General features: G+C 41.7%; 1 protein-coding gene across 1 annotated transcript; it reads left to right on the top strand.

Moving 5' to 3' along the window:
• Positions 1-47: 47 nt before the first annotated feature.
• ensab (endosulfine alpha b) lies at positions 48-10,244 on the top strand. Its single transcript, XM_069656313.1, has 3 exons — positions 48-225; positions 3,562-3,684; positions 6,608-10,244. Exons 1-3 carry the CDS (start codon positions 169-171, stop codon positions 6,776-6,778), a joined length of 351 nt encoding a protein of 116 aa, XP_069512414.1. The 5' UTR covers positions 48-168; the 3' UTR covers positions 6,779-10,244.
• The last annotated feature ends 318 nt before the right edge of the window (positions 10,245-10,562 follow it).

Genomic DNA, 10,562 nt, shown 5'->3' with positions numbered 1-10,562 from the left:
ACCGGGAATGATGTCACAACTCGTTACGCCATTTTTGTTGGGGAGCAGCAGTCGTGTCCAGAAAAGGAGGATTAGATTCAGTACAGGTACATCAAACCGTACCTCGTATATTAATCTCTGTGAGTTGTCCGGAGAACGGGACACTTGCTTTACCTTCACACTCACACAATGTCGACAGAAAACCTGGACTCGGACACTCAGGTGGACTACGAGGACGAAAAACAGGTGGGTTTCTGACTGCTGTCTCAATGTTGTTGGCTAACCACCGAGTATGCTAGCTGGAAGTGGCTAACATCAGCTAGCTCAAGTGAAGTGTGTATGCACAGCGCTGCAGCAAGGTAAGGGAGGGCTCCTGGAAGAGACGTAGAGCTATGAAGAAACTGTCGGTCTGCTAGCAATGGTTTTACCGTAGCTGTCCCTGCTTACAGAGCACCTTGCCAGTGTGTCACTTTGTTTTGTCCCTTGCCTTGTGTCATTGGCTGGCAAGACCACAGGAGCTCGGGCCTCATTGGTCTGTCCTGGAGGATCTCAAAACGTACCATGCAAGGCCCACAGTCACCAAATACAGGCATAATTTGGTGATTTCAGTCAGTGCACTTTGATCCGGTGAAACACACGCATTTAAAAACTAACTGAACACTCCGTCCTGACTGTCACATGGCTGGGGGCTCCTGATGGTCTTTCCCTGACAGTGTTAACAACTGCAGTGTGACAGTGACAGTGGTAGTTCCGCATTTCCTGCCACAACAACGGCAGTGATGTGCACATTGTTAGTCATTTGGATCAATTCTTTATCAAACATCCACTGTCTTCAATATGGGTCATAACATGCATTCAGTTGGCTTTGTTTTTCTCATTGAAATCCTGCAGATTGCGTGTGCTGTTTCAGTTGGTTGATGTTAGATATTTTTAAAATCTATTACACATACAAAAACATGCTATGATGCTTGGGCAACATGATACTGGAATTGACAATGATTCAAATTAGTCATTGTTTTCTGTATTTTAAGTACTCCAGAAAGAATTAAGGAAGAAATCAGATGTTGGTTTGTTTTGATAATGCATATATCTCAATTGTTTATGTTTTATGAAGATTCCACACAATATAAGAAATACAATGACGGTCAATAAATTATACATGCGGCGGATATAATACCTTGCTTTTGCATGCACCATATTGGTTGCACAGCAGGCTTCAAAATCACACTCCTGTTCACACACCTGTTGGCTTTTATGGTTCAGTCCTCATGTGTCCACATACCATACGTGTTTAGATAAACACAGCCTTTCTTATGTTGTTATTGGCACACTTAAATCATGCATAAAAAACAATCTGTGATAAAAGGGGCCTCCTCAAGCCCATTGATCTAAAATCATAGCACTCACTAATCTCACATAACTTGGAAGGTTTGAAATATACCAAATAGATAATACTGATTTATTTATAAAAGGATGCATTATATCTAACAATTTGATGCAGCTTCAATGAGGCACTTGTGACAAGTAGAGAAGATATTTCTATGTCAGATAGTGTTGAGAGTAGGCCTTGAGTTGGGCAAAGTAGGGCTAAAAATACAGTCTTTTTTTCCACACAACATCCGTTTTGAGATTTTAATCGATTTGATGCCACTAAGGCTTTTTAGCAGGTATTTTCTGCTCTCATGTGCAACCAGCTGTGCCAAATGCTTCTCTCAGGCATGCTGGAATAAAATAGTCGTGCTGATGCGTTTATTTGCCGCAGACTTTAGACAAACTATGGACAGCGGTTTGCTTAACCTCAGATGCTGGAAAAAAACCTCAACGTGACTGAGGGGACTTTGTTGGGGGAGGGGGGACAAACTCCTCACTTTCATAAGTACTAGCACATGAGGCCATGTTGATATTTTACCTGTGCCTGAAGAGAACTCCTGCTTTTCTATAAAGTACTGTTTAGGGCTGAAATTTTCCCAGTTAGAGGGAAAATTGTTTTTCATTTTTAAAGCTCGTCCTAAACCATAGATTTAAATTAATTTAGAAAATTTGATTCATCATCAAGCTGTTATATAGCCTATCTAATGTGTTTTGATGAGGGATAACAGTTCTGTTGACACAATAACCGATACAATATATCTGTATTGTCAAATAGAAGAGTTCTTTAGTCAAACTTTGAAGCTGCCTAAAGGGATTTTTACAGTTCTGCACACAACAGTTAAAAACCAATCTAGTGGTTTTGGATTCTGCAGTTTCCCTGCATTGGGGTCAAATATAGTAGCTCATAAATTTCTCGTCATGGACCCAAGTGAATCAGCACACTCTGTGCTACACGCCCTCCTCTTCCTGAGGGAATCACTTCATTGGCTTCTGTGTCCTGAGTCGCATTTTAGTCCTGCCTTGGCAAGCCTTCCAGGCTGAGTGCCCTATCTAGTGTGCACCGTGTGCCACCCGCTCCAGGTGTATGTGGGGGGAGTGCATAAATGGCCTTTGGAGTGTGTCCTCTGTAGTCCTACATACATTTTATTACAGTTTCCTGACATACTTTGAACGTGCAGTGAAAACACCTCATTCACACTAACTACACAAACAAGGTGTGCCCTGGTGGCCCAAATTTTTGGCCTCAATTATCACCTGACAGGGACTTGAATGACTACCTGACCAGTTTGGCTAGTGGCAGTCACAAGCAACAACACTAATACCTCTATTGTCTACAGAAGCTTGCTTTTGTAACCCCTTCTGGGTGTCATAAGAGCCAGAAAGCATCTTACTTTCATAACATATAACTACATGACCAATGAATGCACATGACAACAACCGTTCCACTCTTTTGTAGGTCATAGGTCTTCTTAACTTTTCACAACAAGGACAATGCAGCATGAGAAGGTGACTCAATCTCAACATGTCCTAATTCGCAAAATTCACACAACCTGTTTGATGTTTTTAAATCTGCCAACTTCATGTGCCAGAGAATTCCTGCTCTTTCTCTGCAACTATACACGTCTGCGTCCTTGTTAAATTTGCTTTAATATAACTTTCACTGCCATAAACATGCCTGAGTGCCAGAAGAGGGCTTGCATAGACTTGTGAGCGTCAGAGTTCATTCTTCATCGATGATGCAAACAAGATGCCCTTGTGTGAAAAATCCTTCATTACCAAAGTGGGTGTTTGTTCCAAGCATTGTCGTCTTTTTGAGTTATTTCCTCTCAACATGATGGGGATAAGAGACACTGTAACAGAAGAACAATCATGCTGTGACTCATGCTATCATAAAGTATCTCCAGTTCCCATTAGTCATTGTCATAGTTTTGAAGCCCTGTTCACAGTAGAGGTTTTCAAGTGCAGTTTGCGTACTTTTGAAGACTGAAGTGCCCCTTTTTACCCCAGTAGATGTTTCTGCTGGAGTTGAGATGTTTTTGTAGACGCAGCAACATTTTTGGAATTGTAGGCTGACCCTAAATGAGCACCTGTCACATAAGCAGCTGTTTGCATTCTGAAGATGTATCTGCTGACACTTTGAAGGGGGCTTTTTTTACCTGCAAAACATGCAAAACAGGAGTGTTTACGTCCATTTGTTTTTTATCTCCACAGGACTCACAGGAGAAGAATGCAAACCCTGTAAAGGCAGAGGAGGCCAAGCTGAAGGCTAAGTACCCCGGCCTAGGCCAGAAGCCCGGCGGATCAGACTTCCTGATGAAGAGACTACAGAAAGGGGTAGGTGACCATGAACACAGCATTGGCCGAGATGAGATTGAATTTTGTCTCATTCACATTACCCCTGAAGCCCTCCTCATACATTACGTGCTTCTTTTCCACATGACATTGAAACACTAGCTATCTACTGTACTGTGATCAAACTTGGGTCAGATTTTTATTTCGTTAAGAGAGAGAATTTTGGGGTCTAAATGATTAATAGGTACTAAACGTTTTGGAATAGCTGCTGCAGCAAGAAAAGCTCTGTAATGGCTACAACTGTGCTCAATCAAAGTACGTCCACTAAAAGTTGTTTTTGCCACTGCCAGGCTCAGTTTGTGAAGTGACTGACACCCTAAGGAAAGCATCTCAACAGAGATCAGAGACCTTTTTGTTATGGTATGTTTTGACACATCTATTAAAATGCTCTCTATAGCAGGGCTCTCCTACCTTTTTTCGTCTGAGAGCTACTTTGAAAACATGAAAGTGGCCAAGAGCTACTTGCATCGCTGTAACTGCTGGTGTTGATTTGACTGAAACGTTGCTACCACAGATGATGCACGCACATTTGTCTTTCACATTCGTGAATAAAAACTGGCTTTTCCACTCCCCGTGGAAACAGTATGTTTTCTGCTCTTTCTTGTTGTGGCCACCTTCACTGTCCATCATAAATCAGGCTAAACAGGCTAACAGCATGGAACTCCTCACTTTAGCTCAACTAGCGTACAGCATAACTGACCCGACCTGTTGATGGAGGTTGCTGCAACATTGCTGTGATTGGTTCGGTTCGGACGTTGACAAACTTGCCAGGAGCATCACCATTTTTTATTGACAGCTGATCGGCCTATCCTATTATTTTGTATTGGAGGGGGCGGGACATCTGTGCATTTGATTGAATTGAAGTGGGAAGAGGCTTTCAGGTTGCATTTATTGTCGTCTGATGTTTTGTACAGAGTCTGTGAACCTCTTTTGGGAGCTACTAAAATCCAGGCCTGTTGGAGACCCCTGCTCTATAGCCACCAGTCTCCATTGACAAAAACACTAATTTTACCTTGCAGTTGTTAGTGTACTGCTGCCCAAATGGTTTGTTTATTTTGCTCTTCTGTGTCATTTAAAATTCTTAGTTTGGATCCAACACAATATTTGTAACACACAATCTTTAAAACAACCTTAACTGTTGAGGTAGCTTTAGACCAGCAACTCCAATGTCCTGCAGGGTTAAAGTACTTTCTCAATGGAGTCTGGTGGCTCTGAAGAGAGCAATGTAACAGCTGTTTCTGGTTTCAAAAGAGCATCTTACTTCTCATCAGAAAATATCACGTACGATATTACAAAGCATGTTGTACCTATGAGTCATTTAGGTCCAAAAACGTGGGGGGAAAAATTGTCCAGGTTTTCTAAATCTTTCAGATAACTTACCCCATATAAAAACATTGAGATGTCACCAGAAAAGATTCAGATAGATAAGAGATTGGATAAGTTTAATTGTACAAACTGTGTCTGTCTTCTAGAAACATGACTGATCGTTTGTTTCCCTCGCAACCAAAGAACAAGGGCTTCTTTCAAGAGATCATGCAGTTGTAGTCCATTTAACAATCCCACAAGGCTGAATCCATTAAAGCAGAGATTTTCTCCACCGACTAAACCTCAGTAGACCAGAATGCAATGCGGTGGCATTGGGGGCATGTGAAATACAACAGCCTGTGTATCAGATATCTTCTATCAGTAATGTGAACAGCAGGGCAGAGCACACAAAGGCATCATCCTCTCCTCCTCTCTAACTTTTCTTCATCTGTAAAAACTGTTGCTCTCTCCACCTACACGTACTGTATATGTTACTGAGAACTTCCACCTCTGGAGATTGTTGAAAGTCATTCTGGGAAATCACTGACGAGGAGTAGGAGTAGCTGAGGCAGGCTGAGGGGAAAGCCAAAAAGTAAATTGCAGTACTTCATCATAAAATAACTCCCAGAATGAACATGATCAGAGACGGATGATATCTGCGAATCTGAGGCTGGAGTTTTTCCTTTTAACTTTGTTTTTTGTGGGGACTGTTGATCTGATCATTCCATTAAGGAGTTTAACGGAATCCCTGTTCTGTGCAATAATACTCTCCAGGGAATTTACTACTCAAATGACATGAAACAAAGGAACTTGATTGATCTATAAAGCCTTTAAAGTGGCTGTGAGACACCTGTGTTACTATGCGTGCTGTTTTCTATTGGTTCCCTAGATCAACTCATATTTGTAATAGCAGTTAAAGTTTAATTATATAGCATTTATAAAAGCCAAATATTACAAAGTGCTTCATAAGAAAAAAGGAAACAGAGAAAAGTGTGCGTTATAGATGTTACATAGTGTGTTACAAGTGTCAAAGGAAGGCTTGTGAATAGAATATATTCTTATTGAGAGGCTCATCTTTAAACCTCTTTTAAGTTGCTTCCTAAAATATGTTTCAGGAAAGATATAAAAGTAGATACTACTGTTGCAGATATGAGTCAATACGTTGGTTATCTGAAGGATGGTGTGTAGTGGAAGGAGGCAGAATAGGAACAGATTGGGTCAGGACACACAAAAAAAGCCTGGCGTGAGAAGCACACAGCCGGACTTACTCTTTTGTTTTAAAATGCAAAACCTTTGCTACATTCACAGCAAGCGTCTACCCCGGCAAACAGAGACTGTGTACATTCTCCAAGGTTGTGTTTCAATCTGCACTAAAACTTAAGTCATGGAAATGATGAAGCAGACTTCCACATTTGGTTGCTGATTTGGTCTTATTAGTTGTGACTTGTCCACATGTTTCCTTTCCAGAAGAAAGCAAACATTTTTCACACATGAAATTCACGTTATCTTGATTAAAAAAAAATTTTCTTTGCCTAATTGAAATCAGTTATCAGCATGTCTCTAAAGCTGTCAGCACCTTTTTATCTCTTTTCTTACGCAGCAAAAGTACTTTGACTCGGGCGACTACAACATGGCCAAGGCCAAGATGAAGAACAAGCAGCTGCCTGTGGCGGGGCCCGACAAGAACCTGGTGACCGGCGACCACATTCCCACGCCGCAGGACCTGCCCCAGAGGAAGTCCTCTTTGGTGACCAGCAAACTAGCGGGCTAGCCTCCACCGTCCTAGAAGCACCCTCATCCCCCTGGGGCTCCCGGCAAACGTCCCTCCTCCTCCTCACCCATGTCCCCAATATTGTCCACCCCTCCCTTCTCTTCCTTTTTTATCCCCAGGCACCACTGGCTTTAACATGTCGGGCAGAGTTGTATAAGTTTAAAAACTCCATTTTGCTTGTATGTGGGCGGGGCCGGGTGGGAGGGATGAAGGTTTCGGCGATCCCACGAGGTCGCAGCCTTCTCTGCCTTCCCACCACGCACAGCTCTGCCCCCTCTGCGCACTCTGCTCTGCCGCCTCCCTTATATCTTGGTTTTCGGTGTTCCAAGATGCATCACAGTAGGTGTGTGTCATCGGGCAGGGGTTGGATGGGGTGAGTTAATGCACTTTGTAGTCTGTATAGTATGCTTTTGTTCTTTTTTTTGCATCTTAATGACACCAAAATAATGTGTGCAAGGGAGTTAGGAACCATGAACGCAGCACGCTCTTTGGTTTAATGTCCATGCTGGTGGCTGGCTTAGGCGGAAGGATGTATGTGAATTATTGCTTTCATACCAAATCTGTGAGGGGTTAGCTGCATAGCTAACGTTCTTTAGTATTCACTGACACCTTATTGGGAAATGGGGGAAGTGAATGGAGGCTTCCTTTCATCTCATCCTTCTGTCAGTTTGTGTCGAACAAAACACAGGTTCATCTGCTGCAGTTCAGCCAAACAGGGATTTGAAAACCCCACTTTTTTTGTCCTCCAACTGTCTCTGCTCATGTTGCTTTAATTCTTGACCTGTTCTATCTAAATATGCTGCATGATTGTAAAAAGAAAAAAAAGAAATTTAATTTTTTAACAGGAGTGTGGCATCGGCTTCATGCTAGGAAGTATCAAAACAAAACACACAAGCCCGAAGACTTTCACAGTCATACTTCCTTTGCTCCTTTCCTGCTGTCCTGACAATCCATGTACACAAACGCTCCGGTTAGGGGGCGCAGGGCGAGAGCCAGCTGAGTGTATCCTCATATTATTTTTAATGGCTGGGACACCTGCCGATATCTAAGTTCAGTCTTAGTTTGGTCGCCGTTGAGACGTGTGTTTACTATGAGCCTAAAAGATATGTTGGAGGGTGGGTTGAGTATATATATGCCTCTGTAAATAAAACTCTAAAAGCACGTAATTCGTGATAAGCTTGGCGCTTTAAGGACCAGACCAGCTAACATGCCTGAGAAGAGATGGTAGTGCTAAATCGAATCACTTGGGATTACACCCTGATAACTTTTGGCTTGGAAGTGCATATGCTTTACCACCTGAGCCAAATTTCACACTGCAGCTATCAGACTCAGAGACTGTGGGTACTCTTGTCTTTTAATTTTGACTGATGTGTTGAGGCAAAGTGGAGCCCAAGCTGCTCCAGCTCACATGGTGTTTGTCTCTAGTGGGGTTTTGAAAAGTGATGTGACTACTATTCAGGTCATCTTTGAAATACAGATCCAGACAAGTTAGCATTTAATTGTCACAAGGGAACATGTTATTGACGGGATTGCTGTATTCGCTCACAAAAGTCCCACTAAAAAGACAGAAGTAACCACAGTCATAGCCTTCATGGTCGGTCCTGCAGTGCAGTGAATGTTTAACACATTTGGAACTGCCCAAAAGAATTCTTCTTATTTTAACTGCTTGTCAAAGCTTTAAAAAAAGTACCTTAATTTATCTTTTTTTTTGTTGGAGTTTTTCAACTTTCCAAATATATTTACCATCTTGCCGTTTCCAGTAACTTACTCAGAGAAACACTAACTTTAGTAAAAGAATACTTCCCTAAAACTTTAGCTGGAGTATTCACCTACTTCTACTTCTAGCACCACCGTAGAAAAACATTTTTTCTTCCCAAACAGACGCACTACACAGACTGATCTCTGATCTTAAATGTGTCAGAGGGTAAACAGCAGGCAACCTGATAACCACAGGTGTCAGCCCAGCTCCTAAGATCATCATGGCAGGCTTAAAGTGGGACACTGCATGCCTGCAGAATACGCTCACTGCAACCCTTGGCAAAACAGCGAGAGATTTTATAACACATGGTTAGTGAAGTTTGAGCCCCGTGCTCTGAACTCCAGTCCCACCTTATAATGTGTGTTCGAAAGTTGCTATCAACACTTTGAATGTGTATGGTCACTGCATTCAAGAATCTTAACTGGATAATCAGCCTCCTTGTATGACACCGCTTCAGGGAACCTTCGCGTACGCACACTCCACCATGTAGGCTAGGTGATAGGGTGCATGCACCATCACATTCTCAACCTCACTTCTTCTTCATTGAGACTTTAAAATGTGTCAAATTTGCAGTGGGTGAAAGGGAACTGACCTGAACGTATGTGCTTGTCCTGGTGTAACGTATGAATGCACTGCTTTTCTCTGTTCTAGCCAATGTAAATAGAGTTCAACAGGAAGGGACTTTTGTGTTTTTCTCCCACCTGCTTTTCACTCTTTCGTAGCCCGAGCTATTTTCTGATTCAATGGTTCCTCTCTCCTTTCAGTTAAACACTACTTCTGCTCTATCTAAGTGAATTGCAGAGGCTATGTGAATCTGTATCATATGGAAATATGTGTAAATGCTGCTGATTCAGTCAAAGACAAATCTAAGAGATGATACCCTGCAAAGAACACCTGTCCTCTTGATTCCACCAGTTCAACTCTCTTCCCCCAAAGTATCTCTGTCAGAGTCCTTAAGATCCTGTGGCCAGTAAGTCCAGTAAGTTGTAAGTAAATCTCAATGTAAATTCTGCCACTTAATTTTTATGATGCATTGTTGAATTTGATCCGACTTTTGGTCTGACCAGAGCCTTAAAGAAATGTCTGGAACGCTCTGTCACTTCAAATGAAATGACCATTTAGCATCGTAATGTGTTTAAAAGCTGACAGTTTCCTGCTTTAAAAAATGAATACTACTAAAAGAGATGGGTGAATGAGCTACAAGATGTTGTATGAAACATCAGTGGACAGGGGTTCTTGAATGCTACTTGATGTTTGGCTTTGCACGGAGCAGTTCAACGAGAGGAATTAGCAGGGTATGTTTCAAACCCAACACACAGGGTGTCTCTCGTTCAGCTATGATAAACACGTGCCAGAATGTATAAAGAAATGACAGGCTGTGTGCTCTGAAGTACTTTTGTGCTGCTTTTACCTTATCTGTTTTCTTGTTGTTTTTGCAAATTAATGTGTCTTTTTTTGTTTTCTTGTGTTCTCTTATTGCTTACTAAATATATTTCATCCTGGCCCGAGATAACTGCAGGGAAATCAGAGGCACCCTTGCTTCCAAGAAAAAAAAAAGGGTTTACATGATGAAAGAGGATGACTGGAGAACACAGGAATGATTTTAAGACTTCAGAAAGTACAGGAGTACTTGGAATGTTTCAGTTGTGTGGGAGTAGGTGAGAGGATTTTTGTCAGTATTTGAAATAAACTTTTACATTAATAAGATTTCCTTGTTTTTCATTGTTTTCAGGTCCCTGCTGTGGTTGTCCTATTTTAAAGGTAGTACCACCTCACTGTGAACACTAGGGGGAAGCATAATCGTTTATTTCTCATAAGCAGACCCATTTTTAGAACAAAAAGTTTTGGCTTTTTCCTACAAAGACTGGAAAGTTTTATTTGCACAGAGAGAAACCACAGGAATGGGCCAACAAGAAGCCTTCTGTTCCTAAACCTAAGCAAGTCTGTCAATATACCCTCATTAGAAAAAACACTATTCCAGAACATAAAATAACAGAATTTAAATATTTTTAGTAACAAAATAGT

The sequence above is a fragment of the Semicossyphus pulcher genome, unplaced genomic scaffold, assembly GCF_022749685.1.
Source record: "Semicossyphus pulcher isolate SPU_LCO1_2020_fin unplaced genomic scaffold, fSemPul1.0.p SCAF_9, whole genome shotgun sequence".
Classification (NCBI taxonomy): Eukaryota; Metazoa; Chordata; class Actinopteri; order Labriformes; family Labridae; genus Semicossyphus; species Semicossyphus pulcher.
Note: the sequence above shows the minus strand (reverse complement) of the source record. Positions and strands in the feature narration are given on the sequence as shown.